The sequence below is a fragment of the Larimichthys crocea genome, chromosome XV (genome assembly GCF_000972845.2).
Source record: "Larimichthys crocea isolate SSNF chromosome XV, L_crocea_2.0, whole genome shotgun sequence".
NCBI lineage: Eukaryota > Metazoa > Chordata > Actinopteri > Sciaenidae > Larimichthys > Larimichthys crocea.
The window spans coordinates 10,153,917-10,178,726 of NC_040025.1; the positions used below are offsets into that span (position 1 = coordinate 10,153,917).

At 42.9% G+C, this 24,810-nt stretch overlaps 1 protein-coding gene across 1 annotated transcript; it reads right to left on the bottom strand.

The window, feature by feature from the left end:
- Window positions 1-249: 249 nt before the first annotated feature.
- LOC104919941 (inactive dipeptidyl peptidase 10) lies at window positions 250-24,439 on the bottom strand. The gene is made up of 25 exons (XM_019273774.2): window positions 24,260-24,439; window positions 18,679-18,793; window positions 17,357-17,452; window positions 17,127-17,221; window positions 15,805-15,876; window positions 11,946-11,998; window positions 11,253-11,334; window positions 10,678-10,798; window positions 10,437-10,591; window positions 9,558-9,655; window positions 9,258-9,381; window positions 8,815-8,856; window positions 7,343-7,447; window positions 6,512-6,603; window positions 5,660-5,707; window positions 3,918-4,036; window positions 3,770-3,817; window positions 3,397-3,495; window positions 2,959-3,025; window positions 2,653-2,847; window positions 2,515-2,569; window positions 2,323-2,422; window positions 2,163-2,221; window positions 1,634-1,706; window positions 250-1,543 (listed from the first exon to the last, which is right to left on the bottom strand). The coding sequence occupies exons 1-25, from the start codon at window positions 24,296-24,298 to the stop codon at window positions 1,326-1,328; spliced, it is 2,370 nt and encodes a 789-aa protein (XP_019129319.1). The 5' UTR covers window positions 24,299-24,439; the 3' UTR covers window positions 250-1,325.
- Window positions 24,440-24,810: the final 371 nt, after the last annotated feature.

A 24,810-nucleotide genomic window follows, 5' to 3' on the forward strand; every position in this document is an offset into this window, starting at 1 on the left:
GCTCTTTCTGTGCTAGCATATGTTTCTCACGCTCAATAAGTGTTGGCAGATACTTTTTAATGGATCCCTTTCAGACTTGAAATATCAAAATTGAATATCAGTAGCCACGATCTCTGTAGCTATTTACAGCAGATAAACGCATGATAGACACTTTTATTTCTTCCTAATCATATTTATCCTTCCATCTGTCTGAGTTAGACCACTGCCAAGATGACTAGTGGAAAAAAACAAAGTAGATGTTTGCTGTAAAACAGGAAGTTCAAACTTTATTGTCAAGGATTGTTGGAAAAAAGGAGTAGCCATTTCTTTTTTTAGAGTTAAGGGCATTCGTCTTTAAACCAACTGCATGCAGTTCACCAGTATGGTTTGAGTGATAGTTTGATGGTCAAGCCCACTGTCCACTACCTTCGTGGACTGTTATATAATGGCTCAATAGTTTGTCCAAATAAATAATTTAATTTTCGCAATACACAAGTTATGATTAAAATGCCAAGATGTATCAAAACATAAACATACTGTACCTCCAAATACAGTACATATACAGACCTACACAGAGAAGTTCTTGCAATCATTCTTGAGTCAGAGCTTGTGGTGTAAGTAATCTCAGTTGCATACTCATTCTTAATCACATAATGCAAGTAATGCTAATAAAACCGGTGGATAAAGTCCCCACAAAATGTATTTGGCACATTTAGAATGATGCATATGCTTCATTTAATTTCATGTAAGTCGGGAACACACTGTACAAAAGACCTAAAATAACTAATTTCACAATGACATCTTAAAAGATCGTGGAGAGTTTGCATGTTATCTTGGAGTTTAGGATTCAAATCTCTCGTGTTAAAGCTGATTGTTTGAATTTGTACAACTCATTGCCGAGGATTTTTTTAAAAGTCTTTTTAGTGTGTTCCCACATGTTGGCAGATTTTGCACGTCTAACCCTGCTACATGTACATGGGTGAGATTTTAGTCCTGCAAAACACAGAAGATGCAATGTAAACTAATCCACATCATGCAGCCATTATGACATGCATGTTTTAAAATCTTTGTAAACGTTTGGCAGAATCAGTAGCCTCGTAGTCCACCTTCATCTCAAGTGAATTCTGTAAACAAACAGGGCCTCGAACATACAGTATAACAGCAAAAATAATTGTGTGCAACAAGGTATACAGTACATCAATATTTCCAGAAGTTGTAGGAGGTGATCTGATGTGCTTGGTCCCCACTCCTGTGCTCTTGTGCCTGGTAATCCGACCCAAGGTAATGCATAAGATGGCGTACAGTCCTAAGAGATTCCTTCCAGAAGAAGTGAAGGACCTCCGCGCTCAGTCATCGTCTTCCTCGTCATCCTCTATGGGCTCTATCAGGATGCTGTGCTTCAAGCAGGTCTGGAGGTAGTTCACCACTGTCCGCTGGAAGTGCTGGATGCTGCGCGGCTCTCTCAGGATGTGGCCCTCGTCCGGGTACAGCTGCAGCGAGTAGTTGGCTTCCACCCTCACCAGTCGGCTCAGGAGCTCAGCGCTGTGCTGGAAGTGTACCCTCGCTTTTGGACACAACACAAGACGCACAAGGTGAAATTAGAAATAGATAAACCCAAGAATTAACTCAGCATGAAATTGAAGAAAAATCTCACCATCCGCAGTTCCGTGTAGAATCAAGAAGTTCTCATCTTTAAGTTTGTTAACCTCTTCCAGCAAAGAGGCAGTCTGAAAACATATACAATCACAACATTGGGTACACTTGCCAGACTGAAACTAATGCAGTCTAACACAACAGCACCCCGCGATCGATTTCCATCTTCATAAAAGTTTAATTATTCAATTCTGTTGAAACTGTTTTCTTTTTTTTCGAGAGGTGACTCAAAGTTATGGTCATCTTGGAGGATTTTGGTGCAGTCGAACTGAATTTCATTATACAGTGAGGCGTTTGTGTTATTCAGTCCGCCCACACTAACGTGGACATAATATTTCAGTACAACACCAACTAAAATTGCAAAAATTACCATAATGTTGAATTAAGACCTCCCTAGAACAGTTTCAACAAAACACCACATTATAACCATCGTTCAGACCGGGTTCATTGGAGGAGTGTTGGCGTAATAAAGTTGAGTGTATATTAACTTTTCGAAAACCATTTTACACCTGAATAGTTCAGAGCCTCACCGAGTAAGCGTGCTCCTCCTTTGCAGGAAGGCCAAGATACCTCTCTGAGAATGCGGCGCCTGAAAAAGGTGGAATAACTGTTACTCTGTGTCTCATCAACATTTCTTAGGCTTACATGTTTGAATAATCGCCGACATGATCAGTTGAACTAACTACTTACTATAAAGCCTGAAGTCAGTAATCGGTGCCGCAGCTGCTGTGCATTGAAAGAGTTTATCTGTTGCGGCTAACATCTTGAGAGTTAAATAACCACCAAACGCCTGCAGGGACAAACAGAAAAGTGCTGAAACAAACAAAGCATCTGTTGGTTTTTGATGCTGTGAGCTCCCAAATTTGAAGAAAATAGTGTAACCTTGCCATAGAGGACCATCCGACGATCATCAATGTACGGCAGTTGCATCAATAATCTGCGTAAATATCATAAAATCCTGTTAGTTTGGCATTATTCTCACATGTTAATTATATTATGTTGTTGCATAACTGTACTGACTCCACAACTCCCAGATAATCTTTGACTCTAAGTGAGCCGAGCTTGCGTGGATCCACAGCTGTGGTCTTCTGTCCGCGGCCGACCCCGCTCCTGCCATCCACCCAGGCCAAGGCCACATTGTGTGTGCCGGATAAGACCTGAGGCCAGTCGAGGGCAAATTCTTCTGTCACTGACTGACTGCCGGGAACGCCATCCCTGAGTGACAAGACGAACAGGATCAGCTAGAACGGTGGCAGCTGTCAGGCAGCGGGAAAGAGTCAAGAAAAAGCTTCGGGGGTCATAGGTTGCAAAGCAGGTGGCACTTACACAATGATGAGGAGAGGGTGCAGGTTGGCCTCGTAACCCTGAGGTAGAGATAGTTTCAGGTGTAGATCTAAAGGAAGCAAACACAGGGTTAAACACCAACTACTACAGCCTGAAATACATCTGAAGCACTGAAACAATTTATTCTCTTTCAGAAAATAATGAATCCCTAATAAAACATGAACAAACCGAGCAGAGCCACACTCTGAAAAAAAAGAAATTGGAGCTGGTCCTGGAGGGCAGGCATGACTCACACTAATTACCTAATCAGCAAATAGAAGAAATTACTGCTTTGGTTGCGACTTAACTACATTTTGTCCCTTCTGGGCTGAGATACTTGCAGCCAGTTCTCAATTCTCACACTGCTTATTATAACCTGACACTAAAGGTGGCCATTAAATGTCAAACTTAAAAATACAGCCACTGGTTTCTTGGTTGTACCGTGGTTGTCTGCTGGGAGTGTCCTGAACAGTGTCTCTGGGAGCCTCTTGTCCACCAGAGCTCTACATAGAGGGCTGTTATCCTCCAGGACGACATATCCTACAGGAGATAAAACACGGGTGAGACATATGTTTGATCCTAAGCCTCAAGATGGACCGAAGCTCAGTGGGTCACAAATTCATCTCATCTCTGAGGGAAATAGCTGTAACCGAGAGCCGCAGACAGAGGGCAGTGAGATGAATGGATCTACATACTGGTGTTCTTGAATGTACCGCCCTCTGCAGGCTGCTGTGGGAACCCGCAAACAGCCTGTGTGTGTTTGTGTGTGTGTGTCATTATACCATTAAGTCAGACAAGCAGATGTTACACTCACTGGCGGGGTCTTTTGTACTGTGAACAGTCACTTTAGGGATTCCTGGGCCTGGGGATTTTTAAAAAAAGAGACAACATAAAAAACAGAGCAGCGTGAGGCTTTTATATTCATGTTTTGCAAGTGTGTGTACCGTATTTGTGTGACTCACCTAAGCAGTAGAGGGTGAAATGAGTTTGATTGGGGCTGAATTCAGCTTTAAAGAAGCCGCATCCATCGATGAGACTGCAGGAGATGCACCGGCGCTGAAACACTCCATCCAGGTCCACGCTTTGGAAATAAAAGAAAAGGGTTATATTGACCACACTCGAGGACAACAGGACAAGCTAAAGTGGTCTGATTTGCTCCAGGAAAAGGGTCAATTGATTTTCAAGATATTAAAGAAGAGTGTCAGTGTCTTGAGACAAACTGTTCAGGCAGTTTACTGTTCAGAAACAAATGAGATTCAATAAGGCCGGACATAAAAGCTGTTATACAGATTGCTCTGTTAGGAGCTGGCGAGTCTCTAAATGTCTCTCTGCACTCTGCTGCTTACAAATTTCATACAGGATTAATCACTGACCACGTTTAAACAAGCCACCGTCCCTCTTCCATTCTCCCGATGCCCAAAGCTAAGTAAGCTAATAAAAAAGATATGAAACCTGGGAGGTTGATGAGGAAAAAGACAAGTGAGTTTTTCACAGAGGGGGACCATAAGTCTCAATGCCTCTGCAGCACAGAGGGTCATCATCCACTGGGTGTTTTTTTATTCTGTTATTAATGCGGCAATTTAACTTCGGCCTCGAGCAACGACAGCAGGCAAGAATAATTTTAGCTATGTGTGGGGATAGTCGGACCACCACTGTGGTCCAAACTTAAAGGTTTCAACCAAGTGGCACCAAGCAGTGCTACAGGCTACAGAACGAGTCAGTCTCCATGTTAAAATGTCCCAACTTTACAGCAGAAATAAACATGTTTACAGCCTGGTACAAAAAACAGTTTGGGGTCTCTGAGTTCATGACAACTGTACTGAGGGTGAATTTTTTATAGAACTCGCCTGTTCAAATTATATTAAGGCTTAAAATCATGAATAATTAACAGCCTGGACGCTTTGATTGACAGGTAGGTAGGTGCTGTGACAGGTGGCTTGTTTGAGCAACCAGGTGTCATTCAGCCCGCCTCAGCTGCACTGATGATTCACGGTTACCCATTCTTAGATTAGCCGGGAGGTGGCAGAGGCAGGACTGCCAGAGGCACCACAGTCTGACTGTGGGTGTCCTATACTTTTATTATTTCAACATCTATATGATGGACTGCAGTGAAATTTTGCACCATCAACAGTTTATGTCTTTTAATTCTTTTTTTGCATGACTCTGGTTTATGACCAAATACCTGCAAAACTAAGCACAGTTTGTACGCTAATTATAAAATGCAAGCAGACGAACACGTTCAAATAAGAGGTGGAAAACATTAAAGGACCAGTATGTGGGATTTAGTGACATCTTAGCTGTGCACACTGTGCTTCGAAGCATGAAAAAAGAAACTACTGTGACCGCAAAACACACAAAAAGCACAAAAGGCTTATCTAGAGTCAGTGTTCAGTGGTGTGAACATGGTGGATTTTATGGAAAAGGACCTGTGGCATGTTTAGATATGATAAAAACCTAATAATTCTTATTTTCAAGTGGTTATATACTAATGAAAACATAGTTATGATGTTATAATGTCCAATTTCTGCCATATCCTGTAGATAAAGACCCTTAATTTGACACACTGGATGCTGCATACAGTACATGAATCAACACAACAAATAGGAAAACCAAAATCTCCACAGGGACTTGTATCTTAAGTCAATATCTGTTTGTAGCAGGGCATCTGTTTGTGCTAAAGGTTAGGTCATGTCACTGGGCTTACCTGTAAAGGTGTCTGCTCTGTCTGGATTCCTCCGTGCTCAGGAAGTAGCTGACGAGGAGAAATTAAACCACAAAACACAGCGAGTTACTCATCGCTGTCAAAGAACTGCAGATCACCTTTAGGCGTCTTCGCTTCATCATAATTATTCAGCGTATCAATTATTCATGACGAGAATCGATACTCCGACACCTACGCTGCAGCATGTTAATAGAAATCCGTGTATCACATTTAATTTGTTAAAGCACCATCAGGGCGGGCGATATCTATGGAGTGGATGCACATCAAAGTGTATCGACTGCTTCTGCGTGAAGGTAAGAAGAACAGAATGACTTGTTTGGAAGAACAATATCAACCCGCGTGCTTTGGGACTGCAAACAACTGACAATTGGCTCTCCTTCATTGTCTGTGATGCTCACACTTCAGTCAATCGATTCCTGAGGGGGCATCTGGCTCCCAGCAGGATAAAGACAGATTAAAGCAATAATCAGCTGTGTTCAAGTGTAAGTAATGCTTTGTCCTCTTCAGTAACAATGCATTGCTACAAGCATAGTCAGGGTCAAAGCCATTTCCCCTCGGCCTATTAGCCGAGATCAATGGCACATGTTAAAATGGCTCTTTTAGTTGTTTTTAAATGGGAAGTCTTTTTGTGTAGCATTCACCCCGACCCAGAGAGTGATTTTGCTTTCCTGTAGCTGACACGTCTTGGATTTTCTCTCATCCTACAGCAAGAAATCATCAATTTAATGATGGTCACTATGCTCCTCCACGCCCTGTCACTCATAGATTAATACCACGGAGCTGCAGGCTGTCAAAAGATTCAACCCGACCCGACACAATGTGACTCTCACGCACATTTTTCCAGCCTTCTCGTCGAGGGCGCAGAGCAAGGTGATGTCCCAGCTCCCCGATGTCAAGAAGCGAGGAGGGACGGAGGGGATGGCAGGCTGCGTTACACACACAGAGACAGAGATGAAGGAGAATGCAGAAACAGGCAAGATACAGAGAATAAAAATAGGCGCAAGCGACACAGCGAGTGTGTCAAAATTGTGGAGGAGAATAAAATGAAGGTTCATAAAAGTTAAACCACTGATGGCCGCTGAGAAAAACAGTTTATTGTTTATTCTGACATTGGGACTGAAGTTACAGAGACACAGGAGATAAAACTCTGGATTTCATCGTATAATACTAAAAGTCTTTATGAGCCCACAGGTGTGGAACTTCATCATTAAACTACCATAAAACAAATAACCTTTTTAATGCCAAATTCACTTAATTATTTAATAAGAACTCAGAAAAAATAAACAAAATTTAATTCTCCTCTGTATAGAGCGTGTTTCTAAAAAAAAAGCATCATTAAACATTTTTTAATTGCCCCGCAGACGATGATTAACTTGGTAAATTGAAATGAACTTCCTTGATGGATTCCTTCAATAATGTAAAAGGGCAAAGCGTCATTAAAGCATTAATTAGTCAAATGCCACTTTAGACCAAATGACGTTTAATTAGGGAGAAAACAAATGCAAACAAATTGCTTCAATACTAAGAGGAGACGTTGTAAACAAGCAATACTTTAGGGAGGTCTGTGCTGCTGAGATCTGTTTTATGTGACCCCCCCTCCCCTGTTGAAGTGTTAATGACCAATTTTTATTCAAGGATGACATGAGCGAGGTAAAGTTAACTGACCTGAGCTGAGAGGCCGGCGATGTGGTGAAACTCTCCACGGGCGCCTTGTTTCGCAGGCAGGATTGTATAAAACATCGAGCCGTCTGCTGAAAACAGCGGCACGTCCTGTTGGGAGGAAAAATATGATGAATAGGTGTCAGTGCTATTTATTTTCCAAGTGTCATGCAACAAAGGCGGACTCACAAGAGAGCACACACATAACAAACAAAGGAAATTAACAATTATAAGAGGAAAGGACAAGTAACACACTGTGCATGGCGAACAAACAGAACAGAAATATAAAAACAACCCTGCTCTTTAGACATCACAGCAGTGTTGTAGTACTCAAGACTGGTCTCGGTCTCGTCTTGTCTTGGTCTCGGACAAAGCAGACTCAGGATTTTATTTCAAACTGTCTGGTCTTGGTCTTGACTTGCTCTCAGCAACTCAAAGTCTTGATCTTGTCTCAGTCTTAAAACACTCTGGTCTTGGACTTGTCTTGGTTCCAGTTTAGCAATAAAGCTTGAAGGCACAACTGACAAAACAAATGAGGCAGAGACAGTTCCTTTAAACGCATCAAACATAAAGCGCCCTCTAACTGGCACTTCGTCTGTACACACTTTATCTGACATAGAAAGCAAATCAGTGCATTCTGCCGACATCTTATGAAAAAAGCCTGTTTATCTAATATTGTGATACATCGGACTACAGAACACAAAGTCAATTCACACACAGACACTTTCGATCCTCCTCTGTAGTCGAGTGGAAGCGTCGAGTTTCCACCGCCAAAGGCAGGATACCAACATCACAACTGGACTGCACAGACAGACCTCTGTGCTCCGGATGATTAATGTCTTTAATCAGACTTCTTAATTTTGGTTTATACAACACTTCTGCTGACCATTTCTGTTTCTAATTCTCAAATAGTCATTTTTAATTTGACTAACACTAAAAGATAGTAAGGTAATAAGGAATCCTGGTTCGAACATCTCTGTGGATGTTTGCATGTCCTCCCCGTCTGTGGGTTCTCTCCGGGTACTCCGGCTTCCTCCCACAGTCCAAAGACATGCACTCAACAGCTTAATTGGTAACTCTAAATTGCCTGTAGGTGAGTGCCCTGTAATGAACTGGTGACTTGTCCAGGGTGTACCCCGCCTCTCGCCCTACGTCAGCTGGGATAGGATCCAGCACCACTGTGACCCCGATGAGGATAAGCAGGTACAGATAACGGATGCAGATTGATGGATATGTATTGAAGATCTGTCTTTTGCAAGCTCCCTTGCCCAGGAAGAATTATTTCGAAAGATCCCAATTGAAAATTTGTTCAAAAGCATCCTGATTTATCTATTCCACAGTTGCACCATGTCACCCTTATACTGCACTTCACAGGGCTCCCATCTTACATCAGCACACATGACCACCCATGCCACAGTAACCCCAAACCTCTGCACCATACAGTAATCTAAAATATAACAAGGTGTAAACAGACTGACCTGTCGTTGGTTTTGCATTATGTCCATGGTCATTTTGTGTTTCTGTTGATTTAAAATATAAAAAAACAAGAATTATTCATCACACGCTGCTTATAACAACATCTAAAGCTGATTTAAGTAGCCTCGTATACATAAAGTTTAGATCTCGTATTAATTATTAAATCTAGCAATAGGAAAACTTTGGCAAAGGGTAACTGGGATCTGTGAGGATTTACAGAGAGGAAAGAAGCATTAAAATACTGCAGCACACATCACTGAAAATTCTTCTCTTGCAGCAAATGATCTTAAATATTAATCCAGCTGGTAGACATTTGAGAGCTTAAGGAAATCAATCGCAAGCTCCCAACGCGGAGAAAAAAAAAGAAGCCTGAATTTTATCAAAGCTGTACATTGCAGCGGGCGCCGCTCGGTTTACTAATGCGGAACGACTGATGACCATTCACCTCTGAGCATGCCCCCGTGGTGGCCTCGCACACGCAGAGCACCGATTGGTTCTGGGCACGATTCAGCCAACGGACCGCGAGGCGTGTGCTGCTGATCCAAGTCACCATGGAGATGTAGCTGTCTCTGAAGAGGTGAGGCAGAAAATGATACAGGATTGGAAAGTGGTGCAAAGGAATGGGAAAAAGAAAGAAGAAGGCAGTGAGAGGAAGAGAGGAACCTGGACATGTAATCATATCTGACAAGCGGTGTCTAAAGTCTTCAAGGTTTATTCTGTTTTCACATTCACAGAGATGTACTACCTGGCCCTGAGCGAGTCAGGAGGCATCATCTCTAGAGTGTGAGCTGGACCATACAGATTCACCACAAACAGACTGACTGATGGGATGCTTGAGCCTGCCTGTAAAGCACAAGAAGAAGAAAAAAAGATCAAATGAACTTACCGCTAGCTCCACTAGCAGGTCAAGGAAACAACTCGACACCTACTGCATGGAAAACAAGATTCTGACTTTACCTCCAGCAGCACCACGAGGTTGACTTGTACATTTGGATGGATTGGCCTGACATTTGGCACAGACATTCATTACCCACCCCCACAGGATGAATTGTAGTAATTCTGGTGATCCATCATCTTTTGTTTTCTTTTATTTAATTATTTCTGGGGGGCATTTTTCGCCTGTTTGATCAGACAAACGGGCCAGAACTAAATCCTGGCCGCTACAGCGAGCGCCCGCTCCACCGGACAAGCCACCAGGGCGCCACATCCATCAACTTTTCAATCTTGCGGCATCATCAGATCATAATTTAAATGTGTCCAATGCTCTGGTTTATAATCAAATACCTACTGAACTAATGACTCTTTTGGCAGCTGTGACTCAGGAGGCAGAGCGGATCTTCAACTAATCAGAAGATCAGTGGTCCAGTCTGCATGTCGGAGTGTGCTTGGGCAAGATATTGACTCCCCGAAATGTTCCCAGAGGCTGTGCCATCTGTGCGTGAATGATTTTTCTCATTTCTGATGAGCAGTTGGCACCTCGGCAGCCAACAAGTGTATGATTGGGTGAGTGTGATGTGTAGCAGAAACAGCAGAAAGCTGATGTTTGCATTGAGCTCACAGCACCGCTGTGCCTCACTGAGCTGCCTCTGTGGCTGATTTCAGTCTTGTTTGAATCCATTTTTACCTTTGGGTACGGGAAAAGAACGTTGGACGGGTAGAGACCACCTAGAAAGTGCGGTATTTCCATCACAGGTGTGGCAGAGTTGTTGATGGTGAGGTACGCCAGCCGGGCCCCATCCATAGACCACCAGTGGGCCACGTACGTCAAGAGCACTTCCTCTGTTTTAAAAGACAGTTTAAGATTGTTAACTTAGTTTTTTTCACTCTGTACTTTAAGTGTGAGACATTTCTGGAACACATCCCACCTTCATAAGTCCAGTCAGAGAGCCCGTTCACCACGTTCTGCTCCTCATCAGTGGTTGTCAGGCGCAAGGGATTGCTGGTCACACTCGGTTTGTAGTAGATATCTCCGTCGGACACATAGGCCTGGCATGACCGGCAGAGACAGCACAGAGAGCGCCAAATCCATTATCAAAGACAGTATGGTTGCAGGCTTCATCTTTGGCTGCCTGAACTAAACGTCGGACACCATCCAAGAACGAATAAATCATCGGCCAGCATGCACACACAAGTGAGAGCCAATGCATCTTTACTCGCCAGTTAATACGCTGCAGATGAGCACCGACATAGCAGCAGGAGCCAATTACGTTACAGGGAAGGTAGATGAATTATGTTTAGAGTATAAAACAACTCTATTATAGCAACAGAGTCACTGCAATAACCTCTAAGTTGCAGTTCATCTCATAATGACAAAGATGTGAGCCCATTATTTAAATGATGTCAGATGGAGGCTCCATGTATACTCAAACTGTACTATTATTAGATTATAAAATCATATTGGCAGGCATTGATCAGGTAAATGAGTAATTTCCCGCCTTACCAGCTGGTTTCCCTGAGGTCCCCAGGAGGCGTACTGCAGCGTTGCCTTCTCCCTCTCCAGAGGGTTAAGCTCCAGCAGATCCCTGGAAGACACACAAAATCTCAGACATAAGCCCTCCGTTAGGGACAAGTGTCCTGCTTAAAAACCCTCTGAGATCCATCCATGCCCTGGCCTTGAGCTTTGCTTGAGAGATAACTGTGTACTGCGAGAGGACAAAAAAGAGCAAGATGCAGAGAAGGAAAACAAAACAGGTTCATGCAAGAAGAGTGCAACTTTTTCCATATTTCTAGCGACGCTTATTTTCTCCATCAGGACAGGCAAACTCCTCCAAGACATACTCAGGCAATGCTCCATTTGAAAAAACCTTTCCGCTGAAGTTCCAGCGAACATCCACAGCGAGTTTTTTTTTTTTCCACGAATATATATAATGCTGAATATGAATCTCAGGCAGTGAAACTTGAAGTACAGTACAAACCTTTTACGTTCTGGGTATGGAAACCTGGCAAAGAACACTGACGAATGAATGCATGTCTGACAGAAACATGAGGCTCTGAGTCAATGAGACACACTCTTTAGGACGGGGAAGAGGGGGAGTTTTTTCAATCCTCAGGTCTGCTTGCTTGCTTGCTTGCTTGCATCGGTAACGCTCATGCCCAGTGCAGCCCATGCATTAGCATTCATGATTCCACCTACCCATTAGCCACATTGTAGATAGCATAGGAGGCTGTGAAGGACTGAGTGAACACCTGAAAGAGGTAGAGGATATCATGCACACAGGTGTGCCGCACTTAGATGACAACACACACATATTTCAGTGCTCACACATGCTCCGATAAAGAGAGAGTTAAATGCAAATGAAACCGTGAAGGACGCTGCTGCAACAGGAAGCTGTTTGCATTCTCTAATTATCGTTGAAATCACTGCAAGGCATCACATTTTTACCATTAGGCTACAAGATTAGGGCGTTCAATTACATGTGTTTAACTGGTCAATAGTATTTTAATATTGCTTTAATTGTTACTGAGCCAATCGCAGCTTTATATTATACACTTAAGCTCCTTCGAGTCATTGAACCGCTTGCAGCCATTTCATCCATATTGCATCATTATTGTGATCATATCTGAATAACAGGAATTTTAAAGTCTGAGTATAAGAGACAATATAAAAGACATGACATGTAAAAGGGGAAAAGTCCAGAAACTGAGACAGACAGTCGTATTATTAAACAGCATCATTACAGCTAATATCATTCCCACTGTGATCTACTGCGGCTGGCAACTCTGTGGCAGGCCTGACACAAGCATCAGCAGCTCAACGATTAATTCAATTAAACATGCTGAAGAAGACCAAAGCAACCCGAGTCGATACTGTGTGCATGTGCGTACGTGTGCGAGTGTTAACTGCGATTGATCACGGCATTACCTGATGAATTCTAGGTAATATATTGATCTGTACCATTCTTGCTTTTGCCCTCAATAAAAGGGTTGTAAGCAGGCTCTTTTGGACCCCCTGGCCTCTGAAAAGCCCAAGCATCCTGGAAACAACAGTCCCTAAAGAAATTAAATGTCACATCCTCTACATAGCACACTTAGCAGTGAAATTGGATTTCTCCTCTGTGTTGTTGGTCTGTTGTTAGAAAATTCATGGATGGCGAGGCGCAGGGGTAAAGCTGCAGGGATAAAAAGGGGTGGGGAAATAAATTTTAAAGGGCTATCTAAATGAAATTGGAATCTGATTGCGGAGCATGAGGGGTGTACAGGGGAGGAAAAAGGGAGCTTGGTTACAACAGAAAAATAAGTGCAAGGAACAGGAAAACAGGAAGAGGAAGGGAATGAATTGGCCAAACACAAAGAGGAAAAAGTGTGGGAGGGAGATAGAGAGAAAGAAACAAAGACAGGAAGGGAGGAAAGGATGCAGAGAGGAGGGGGGGAGGCAGTGGCTGACAGCCAGAGCTGACAAGTCCTCGACACCCAACAAGGACCGATCTTGAGTTAGAGGGAGTATCACTCTTTGAGACCAGAGAGGGCAGCATTGCCATGAACAGCATGTTCAATCAGCTGTTGATGATTTGTATTTAGGAACCCGGAGATTGTGCTCATGATTTAACATTATGAAGCCGGTGGAAGAAGCTGTATGTTATTGTGTGTCTGCGTGGTAAACAGACAGAGCGGATGAGAGCATCTGTCTCCGAGAGGCAGACTGAATCCTAATGAGGCTGCCGGTAACATATCATAAATTCTCCACATTCGCTCTGCTCCTCAACCCCCCACTTCCACTACCGGCTCCTTCCCCAGTCTCCCCAGTCAGGGGGTGGGAAGGCAACTCATAGGTGGCAAAATAAACGTATAGAGCTCCTTTGCATGAGCACAGATATTGGGATCTGCTGCACACTGCGAGATAGACACCACAGAGATAACAGCATCCTTCCATCTCAACGTTGTTCCTGCCTCACAAGCATTTCTTAGCAGCCCCACAATGTGCTGGCTTTGATACCGGCACCCAGTGTTTGCTGCAGAGCGCCGACACGACTCCCATGGCATGTTATTTGTCCCTAAACTGCGCTGTGTTGGCAGGTACTCTCTTGGCAGATCACTCCTCATCAATCCAAGAAAAAAAAAAAACCTCCATCTCCTATAAACTATATCACCACCACCATCAATCTTTAAAAAAAAAGAAAAATATGCACCGTAGGTTTCCTCTCTTGCACACAAACCCGTTTAATTCAAACAGGGTTTGAGGCGAGACATTTTCCTGTAGGATATCTGCTTTGTCTTGTTCCTATGTGGCCAAATCCCAAACTCACTAACTTCCATGTATACCCTCTTATCAGAATCCATTTATTTTCACCCACCAGGCACAAAACCCTCCCTAAAGCCTCCAGAGCTAATACAAAATCCAGAGAAGCCTTTTAACTTTACCCACAGTCTGCTCATCCGTTTCTCTGCTGCAGCTTTCTCCCCTTTGAGCATCTATATCATTCTCTGATAACCATTCTGATTGATTTCAACTGGGCAGTGTATCTAAGGGCAAATGGTGCATAACCCATTTTTCTTCCCCCTCCTATTGCTAGTGGCTTTCTCCCCTCTTTTGCTCTGTCTGTTTTTTCTCTCTCTCTCCATTCCCTGCCACTCGCAGCAGCGTGCCGCTCCTCTTCCAAACAAGCAAAGCCGGTGCCTGGCGCAAACTGCTTCAGTCAGCACAAATCCCCCCCAGAGATAGACAGAAGGAAGTGAGTGAGGAAGATGAAGAGAGAGAAGAAGGAGGAGGGCAAAAGAAAAGGGGGGAGAGAATAGATGAATAGCCCCCCCCATGCACACAAAAAGCCAACTCTCCTCACACACACACACCTATTTCTAGATTTACAAAGGATTTCTGGTTGTGTGCCCGCCATCCCTGATTTCTTGGAGAGTGAATACACACCGAGCATACAGATGAGCGTAGACAATTCCTGCTGACATCAAAGGAAGTATGCTAATGACATGGCATGGATCAACCAAAAAGCAACCCCGCAAATTGAGCAAAGATCTGAGCCCCATCTTCCTCTGCAGAACCAGACTGGACTGTTTGTAAAGCGCTCAATAATTCATTTACGACGGATGCAGTGTGTTTGTGTGACGAACGTTGTAACACAGCAACAGGCAAGCACGTTGAAAATATGATACAGAGGCAGATCTATAAAGAAACATAAAAAAAAAGGACTGAGAGTTGAGTGAGGGTGAAACAGCAGCAAAATTTGCTTTAATAAAAATGTGTGAAAAATGTGCTGTGGGGTTTCATTTGCTCCTAATTCTGTTTCCTTGCCTCGCCGATTACTTTCACATTACACAACTTGCCTGCCCTTTGAGGAACGACTCAACTATTTATTAATGGTGCGGGTATTTACAGAGCGAGGCGGCTTGTTGGAGGGGGAATGGAGGCGCTGAGCTATGTGTTGTTGGAGTAAAGGGAGCAAGAGATCTGTGTTTTGTGTCTACCCCAGTGCTTGTCTGAAAACCACCTGCGATTGTGATTCTTGTCAGCCCCTCATTAAAATTCCCCGCCGAACTAGCAGGGCGTTTTCATTATTGCAGCTTCAACTTTACCTCTTCATCTCCTTGACGTCCCCATTCCACCCCCTTCGCCCTCCATCCACTTCACACTGATCACTCACTCTAAGCTTTCCTCAACCCCCTTCTGTACCTTACACCACCATCCAGTTTAAATATTCAACTCCCCATATGTCACCCTAGTCATTTGGCGAGCGGTGTTATAGAGCTGAAGACTGCTGCAGTAGCAGAATCGGCACACACACACACAAACACACACACAAACACTTTCTCCTCAACCTCTTCTCTGTTGTTTCTTTGGAGCTCTGATTAGGATGCATATCACTGTTGTTCCGTAGCCACTCGAGGCCTTGTCTGACATGTGTAGGGGTATGTAAGTGGCAACAGTTCGTCTTTGATATGACAGGGGGTAATTTATGGCCTTGGACGTTTTCTGAGGGTAAAAACCTTGATGGTGCTTTCTGGAATAAATCAGAGTCAACATTGGCATTCAGAGAAAAACTCACCGGTCGAATGTTATACGCCACAAGGACAAACCTCTTGTCTGCAGACACTTGGAATTTAGTAGCGGTCAGGTCCTGTATAAAAAGAGTAGACATACATCAACAGCTTGCATTTGCTCTCCTGCGGATAGAGTCGGTCTGGGTAGTAATTCAATGTTTTCTTTAGTAACTTCTTTGTATCCATTACTGACAAACTGTGCGGTCTGACGGAGTTCCTCAGGGCTCAATTCTGGGACCTGATTTATTCTCCTTATTATCTCTCTTTTACACGCTCATCACTTTGGCTGCATGTCTTATCATTGCTCGGCTGATTATCTACAGCTCTACGTATCTGTGAACCCTGGGGTACTACTTTCTTTCTTAATTAAAATACTGGAGTCCTCTCAAATGTAGGATTAAAATCAAAACATATGTATATATGTAAGAATATTTATGATTCTTTTCGTTGTTGTCGGAGAAATGCACTTACTACCAACACAACACAATAATATGAAGATGTTTGTCCTGGTATTTAAAGTGGATGTTGCTTTTTTAGTAACAACAAAATGTTCTGGCTTATAAAAACACAGTGGGAAACAATGCACAACCTAGAAACAAGACCTTATGAATTCTTAACAACATGATTTGGAAGGAAGCTGCAGATTATGCTTTGTTAAAATCCCATGGTCCCTACGCCCTGATATGTTTTTATTCTTTCACAATTTTTTTGCTTGTCTTTGATTTGAAATATCTTGTTTGTTTATGTTTTATGTCACCGAGAAGCAAAAGGTGCTACATAAAAAAAAAGTTTTACTGTGAATTTAAATCCCAAAGTTTGACATTATATATAGCTAAAATTGGTTCGGCAATTCATATATTCAGGGAAACCCCATGTGCATCTTGGTTTTCGTATAAGGGAAAAAAATCTTTCTCCCAGAATTAGCAACAGCAGCAGAGATAATAAACCATATCATGACACCGAGGGGAGACTTCTCAACCTGACAACACAACCCTGCTCTAAGCTCCTCGGTGATGACCCATATAAGTCTGTCAGTGTCGCGCAGAGGCGGTGTTCAAAATGATACCCAGGCTTAGAAAATTCTCTTTGAAGGCACATGTTGAGGGCTCACAGAACAGCCAGATTGGGGGGAAAATGAGCTGATACTGTCACTCCGCCAAGTCTTTTTTTGGTCTGAACCGTGGGATGTGGAATAGTGGGACTCTACAGTTTCTCTCTTTCTCAAGCTGGAAGCATCCCCTCGCTGTTGGCCGGACCATTTGTCCAGCTGTCTGTGAATGTAAGCCAATCAATATGTCTTTTCATAGGCCGCACTGCTATAACTCACCAGTGAGCTGTTGTCCAGGAGAGTCGTGGTGAGGTTGGTGTTGAGGCTGAACGACAGGACGTGCCCTTCTCTGGTGCGGAGAGCCACTTCATTATCTGGCGGGATAAAGGTAACAGTGAACTGCAGGGTTTGCAAACCAGCGGCTCAGTTTCAGGAGAGATCATTAAATTGGTTTTAAACTGCCGTTTGTCACTCAGGACTAATTTATGAGTGAGAGCAGAGATCCTTACCGTTCAGCCATGCCACACAGGGGTCATGAACTTTGAACTCATCACTCTCCAGATCCTCCATGGTGAGATGGGAACGGAGTAATAAGTGAGATTCATCTTCAAAGGCAAAGAGACTTTGAGTTAATTAGTTCATCAAAAAAATATGTCCTGTTTACAGAAAAGCCTGGGCTGACTTATATTCTTGCTTCGGGGCTTGGTTTCATTGTTCACAATTTAAATGTCAGTAAATGACACATTTGCAACATTTGTAAAATGACTCTTGATACCGCTGGATATCGCTCTCATCGGCACATTTAAGTCAGTGTAGAGGGAAGTCAGACATTTCTTTCAAAACACATCCAACATGTTGGCTTGTTCGCGACACTGACAGTATAAAGAATGGACAGCGTAAGCCTGACGTCACCCACAGTTTTACAAAGCTCTCTTTTGAAGTTGGCCGTCCTGACGAATAAAGCTTGGGTGCAATAAGTCATCTGTAACTGAACCTGAGTCAACCAAAGCAGCCATGCTGTTAATTCTGTGTAACTTTAAGTCGTATTATAATGTGAACTGCAGTTGCGTTGGCTTCACTTCCCAGACACGGAGGTTGCCACACAGTTGGTATAACCATTTCTAACTAGCTATATCTTCCTGCATGTGCATCTTTCCTGGATGAATTTAAATTCAAATTCCCCCAAAAATGAACCGATGATGCAGAAGTGGATTGATTTTGTGAAGGTCCTCGTTGCAGAGAGCTGAGGATCTAGAGGATCTAGAGGCTGGAAGTAGAGGGAAACAGGTAGCGTGGCTCTGTCCAAGGATAACAAAATCCATATACAAGCCCCTCTAAAGCTCAATAATCAACATGTAATACATATCTTGGTTGTTTGTTCTGTACCGGAGGGGTAAGGCGGACACTTCACAGTCTTACAGGCGGTTATAATCATGGCTGTGAGCGGTAATTTCTTGGACTTTCTCATGGTTGCCTGGAAACTGCTTAGAGCCAAGAAATAGTCACAGAGAGATATAACCTGCCATAAAATTGTGAATTAGCTTTTTTACATTGTGGTTTTTGTACAGATAAAACTAAATTGTTAATTAGATAACTTCAGAGGTACTGGTAGAAGGATTTTGTTACCTTTGGAGCCAGGCTAGCTTTTTACTGTTTCCAGTCCGCTGTAGATATATCATATATATACCCCACAGACATGAGTGTGGTATTGATTTTCTCACCTAACTCTCCACCAGAAAGCACATAAGCGTACATCCTAAAGTGCAAAACCATTTCCACATTACAGTACAACCCCTCTTTTTTATTTTGTTGCTTTGACTCTTATTCTTACCAGGCGTGAGGAGGATGACGGAGAGGATGACCAGAGACATGACAGCCACAATCACCACCATGGCAATACCTATGCCCTTCCAGTTCCGCGGGGGTCCGTCTGAACTCCCCAGGTCCTGATACGAAAGGAAGAAAAACACACAGAGCTGTATGAGAGCACATGCTGATGAGGAGGACATTAGTGCTGCTTCATTTCCATAGTCTCACAGAAATTTCATCCCCGCCAGGCATATTAGCAGAATGAGGACTCGGGGGAATTGAGCCCAGTCACCAGCATCACAGAAACCTTGCACTATTTTTCCAAAACTGAAGAAATTTGTTGCATATGTGAGGATGAGACTTTAATTGCAGCAGTAGTTTTAGCTGCATACATCATTTTTTCTTTGCCGCCGCCTCATTTCACCTGTAATATGACTGATGGGCCGTGTGGTTTGCTAAAACAGAGACAAGGGGGATGGGTCTGGTGAAGTTACCTTGAAACGTGTAGTGCCTGAAATTATAGCATGCTTTTATAGAGAAATACTTCATCTGGATTTATTATACAGCTTAGGCAGTAAAAATAAGGTGGATTAAATGTTTAACTATACAATGAATCAAAGCTTCAGTGACCAAAAGAGTAAAACTTCAAGTCCTTGTATACCCCCTGTATGCGATCAGGGGGGAACTGATGGAATCACTCACAATTAAACACAATTGCGTGCTGTTTCCAAGCTGTGCTTTACGCCCTCATAATGAGCGGCTGGCACTGCTGGAGCCACATGGCCGATGGAGTGTGAGAGCTCAATCATAGAGCAGCTATAAAATTCAGCCTTCATTATATCTGGCCACCCCTTTTGGCTTAACCTTCGTAGCCTTGCACGTCTCCATCACCCTTCCTCCAGGTCCTGTGGAGGCGGGCAGTGAAAGCAGGGCATCTACATGGTTCACCGGTCAACAGATTGCTGCTCCCTTGGACACAGCAGTCTTTTATTTTTTTTTACACCCACCTAACACATCCTCTACACATACATACACCTCCCTTTACCGCCTGACTAAAAGCCCCGGACGCTTGGTGCATTAAAGTGCAAAAAAAAAAAAAAACCTGACAATGTTTTTACAGTTCTGGCATTAAATGTGTTTTTCAGAACAGTGAAACGTTGAAATTCTGCAGGAACTAAAGATTAAAGGTCAGTGCAGTTGAACCAGAAACAGCAGGAGTTTCTTTCTTCGTTAAGATAAAAAAAAAATCCTCAAACGCACTTTAAAGAATGTCTTTCCTTTTATTGTAAGGAAGCAGGTTTTCTTTCTTACCCGAGACGAGTAGAACACATAAAAGGTCTTGCTCTGTGTCGACCGGTTGCCAGCACAGAACTCCTGCCAAGTTCTCATCTTTAATAGATCACCACGGCTGCAGTATCATAACATGTTCAAATTAAAACCACTACTGGTTACACCTGCAGGGACAACTTTCAGGTGTTTGAACTCTCAGTACAGGCCAGAGCCCAGATGATTGATGTCTACTGCTCTGTATGTACTGCTCCTTTCTTACACTCTGTTTTATCTCTTTCTCCTGCCACACAATATCTCAGTGAACCACCGGTACCCTAAACCAAGAGAAGTCTATGGAAGCTTTGGGATTCAATACTGCATCTCTCTGTTTGACTCAAGCTGGTCGTATAGAATTGAAATCTATGAATAGCAATGGTTAAGTATCATGGTTACATATTGGGATACGCAGGATCTCACAGCAGAACTGGACATTTTTAAATTGAATTCCTCCACTTGACTGAGTCCATCACTCTGTGTTTTCATTTCCAAGTCCTCCCTCTAATTACCCCTGTGCAAACGTGAGAGCTGAAACACGTTCCTAATAGGATGCACAGCTCCTATCATTCCCCTGAGCCCAGACATAAGACCGTACTTCCAATTAAGGAAGGGAGAATCCCACATTTGGGCAAACGAGGAGTTTTGACACGCTTGCAAATGAGGTACAGATGCGCTGAGCAGAATCCCCCAGAGAAAAACGGTGGTGATGCTGCTGCCGGTGGATGGAGACTGGGCTGCTGATGTTGGTCATACAATGCATGAGGAGAATCTAATGCAGCACAAACCTGCAGGCACAGGTGAGAAGCTGCATTGTATGACAAACCGGATTTGTTTCAGCCGGCGCCCTGATGGACAAGTGAATATATCTCAGAGCTGTTGTTGTTTTTTGCTGAGCCAGATCAAAAATGAATCACACGTGAACTTTCTTAAGTGGGCCATCCATTTTATAGCCTGTACGATCCCCCACAGGAGTTGGGAGTAGATTCCCAGATGAGGTGTCAGTCAAACACCAAAGAGAATAGAAATCAAAGCTTTTTTTATTTTAATGGATAACTCTCCTGAAGAAATCCCTTTGAGAGGACTTCTTTTTCTTTTTTTTTCTTTTGGAAAAATCTTGGAGAACTGCATTAGTGATAAGAGAGCTCTTATGTTTGCCAGCAGAGCTCGGGGATTTTCACTCAACCAAATGAGAGAATCGATAAGGTGTACAGTTGTGCCATGTCCACAGGGAAACAATTACTAGTGTGAATAGAGTCATAAAAGAGACTTTTACTCTAATCCTTGCAAAGTATGACTCCAACATGTCGAACGTTAGCACCCTATCCTGACCTTTCTACCCTTAAAAAAACATATCCATCGCACTGGAAGTATTCATTTAACTGCGGACAAACAGGTTCCAGCTAATTGGCTCCTTTTTCTCGGGGCGCTGTACACAAAATCAAACAATTCCAACTGTATTGATTGAGTCTGCACGGTAAAAAAAAAAAAAAAAGCAAGTCACACTAAATGCAATTACTCACTCAGCACGGCACCCAACACATCTAGGCTGCGCAGAATCCGGGCGGTGCTAAGAATTCATAAATTAGGCTCGGGAGACCTCCTTAACTCCATCTACTGTTTCTTTGAGGCATGGAGAATCTGACAATAAATTACATGCACAGGAATGAGGGAACCAACGCAGGCTCCTGGATCCAGATTTGCATAACCTCCTCTTTAACATAAGTCAATGATGTTTATTACACGCATGACATTGGCAGGGGCATCAGTGAGATAAGCACAGCAATATAAAGGTGGGAGATGTATTGGCAGATGTGCACAACATTCAATATAGCCTATGTGCTCCTGATTTTAATGATTCACTGTAATTGCTCACAAGGGAAAGCTATAGATTAGCAGGTAACCCACGTATGTATTACCCTGTCAATATCCCTCATTGCCTCATTTAATATGAAGGTCACATTAGAGAAGGCTGTAACTTTAATGTGGCTTGAATACATGGTAACCAACCTACTGCAGTAATGAGATACTACAGCTCACTATTGATTCATATCCAAGCTATCTTTTATCACATCCAGAGGAATTTCTGTGCTCCTACTCACTGCGCCATCACATCTCCCTTTGTGTTTTTTATCTTAAAAAAAGAAAAAAGAAAGAAGAAGCAGTAGGTGGTATAGACACCATATGGGACTCTTTTTTTTGCCCTTGAGGCTATTGCCAGACAATGCAGCACAAGCCTTTTTTTTTGCGAAATAAAAGACCCGCCGCTGCTGCAAGGGTGCCCTAGAATTTCATATTCTTTTCAAGCTCCCCATCACGCATAAGAAAATTACTGTACAAAAAAGGGTGGCCTGTGTGAGGGAGCTTTTTCCTCAGCCATGTCCAGCCACTCACAGTGACTGACTACCTGCCTTAGGAAACAAGCAGCATCAGTAAAACACACGCTGGAAAGCTGCGGGTGACATGATATAGAGTTGGAGTAATATATGAGAAAGATCATGTCATTTTTTCCACGCGGCTGAGATGGAAATACTCCATCAGCAAAAATGATTCGCTCATAATAAGCTTGCTATAAGAATTCACTGTGTCACATTGTCACATTATTCCTGTTGAGGATGAGCGTTAAAACAATATTGCTTTTGAAAAAAAAACTAATTAAGTCACAGCTCTTTTCTTGCTGAATGCCAGTAAATGAACTGAACCAGAACCAGAGCAATATGCTTTTCTGGCGTGAAATTGAGATATTGCTTTCTCATTTGGAGAGTAATTTAGTTATGACTGCTCTTTGCTCCTACAATATCATGGCATCATCTAATACTGTGACACACACACGAATGACACAAGTAGCAGCCCACATTAAACCCCCCTAAACCGTCACATCTTTTCACCAACAAAGACAAACATGACACTCAGAAATGCCTCATTAATTGCTTCCCTGTTGCAAAGCACATTGATTGGCGTACGTGGGCATGAAATGTTGCGACATTCGCAAGGTAATGGATTGTCTACATAAGCCCCCGCAGCCTTGTGTGGCCCCCCTCAAGGAGACAATAATGCTGCAGGATTATCACACAGAAACAGCTTCAGACGCGTCCGATCACATAACAAGCCCTAAAGCTTGGCATGACTTTTTAATGACAAACACCACCGTGCCCGTACTACATACCAATTAGACATAATTAACAAATAATGCAGCTGCTCCTCTAACACTTTCTGTGTGCTAATGATCTAATGATTGAAGTTCTTTAAAAAGGAGAGTGACACTTTGATGAGACCTGTTAATTAGTGAGTTGGCAGTGGTTAGGAATTGTTGCACTTGCACACACTGTGCAGGAAGAGAAACACCAGGAGTAAAAATATACAAAGACCGATGCGGCATGAGAAAGTTTTATTCAAAGGGAGGAAACAATGCATATTAGTTATGCGTAGATATTAGTCATGCAAATCCCACTGTGTGGAAGCAGTGTGATGATTAATGTGATGCGCTGATAACCTGAATACTAGACACTTAACACAAGTAAAAATCTACCTGGTGTAGTAACACATGCAATCTCTGTGTAATATATTTAAATAATTGATAATTAATTATCATAACTTGCTTCTAACACATCAACAGATGTGAAACGAACCAGAAAAAAGTCACATTGGAGCTGCATGTGCATGTTACGATTGAACGGGATAGCCGCATTAAATAATAAAGATATTAAAATAATGTGAGAGAAAATAAAGCAGAGGATGTTGAAGTCTTTCCTCATTGACAATACACCTACACAGCAGAGGAATAATCAATCACACAGTGCAGGCTGTAGCTTTGGAGCCTCTTGTGCAGGTACAAGCTGGAGGGGACCGTCTGCTGGGACAAATATCTGAATATCACACTGCAGATATTATGCCATAAAAGTCTGCATGGGACAGATTGAAAGAGACACAAGCATTGGACGTCGTGTTAATACACACACACACACACACACACACACACACACACACACACATATCTGCCTGCACCGCAGTGCACAGAGTCAAACCTGTCCGGGTTAGATGATTATTGACTGGAAAAGTCTGAATGGGCGAAACCGCTATAACACTAATCGATAGTCATCGTATTGTGCACATGAGGAATTCCCCCCCACACTGCACATCAGCATCAGCATCAGAGGACTCACACACACACTATAAAGCACACACACACACACACACACACACACACACACACTGCTCTCAATCTGTAGGAAAACTAAGTGGAGATAAAATAATAGTAATTAAAAAAAACACACACATACCAGCTCCGTGGTCATGTTTTGTTGAGTTGTGGCAATCATTGTAATCCTCAATAAGCTCTGCTGTGCCTGTGTAGAGCTTCAAAACCCGCTGATAAGCAGCTGCACTGTTGTCTTGCGGAGCTTTCTCTGCATGCTCTGCTTCTTGCAAGTTTGTCCCTCACCTCCTCATCTCTCTCTCTCTCTCTCTCTCTCTCTCTCTCTCTCTCTCTCCCTCGCGCTCTCATTCGCATATATTCAATCTGCTTTATGCTATTGATTGGCTCAGAAATTAATCAGGACAGGAGGGTCGGTGTGGTGTTCAGCATTCCTACAGCCCCCAAAAATGAAGTGATTATTAATAATGAAAATATATTTAGTGAAAGATTAACAGCCAGTTTTATTGATACGCTCTTATTTCGGTGCTATGACTAAATTAATGATAGCCTTTAGAATAATAATTAAATTCCATCAATACATAATAGTTCAAATCTCAACATCTTGTTGTTAGGTACACACAGGTCCTTCTTTCTAACAGCTGACACCAGCATGACTTAGTGTAGAACAGTTAAATT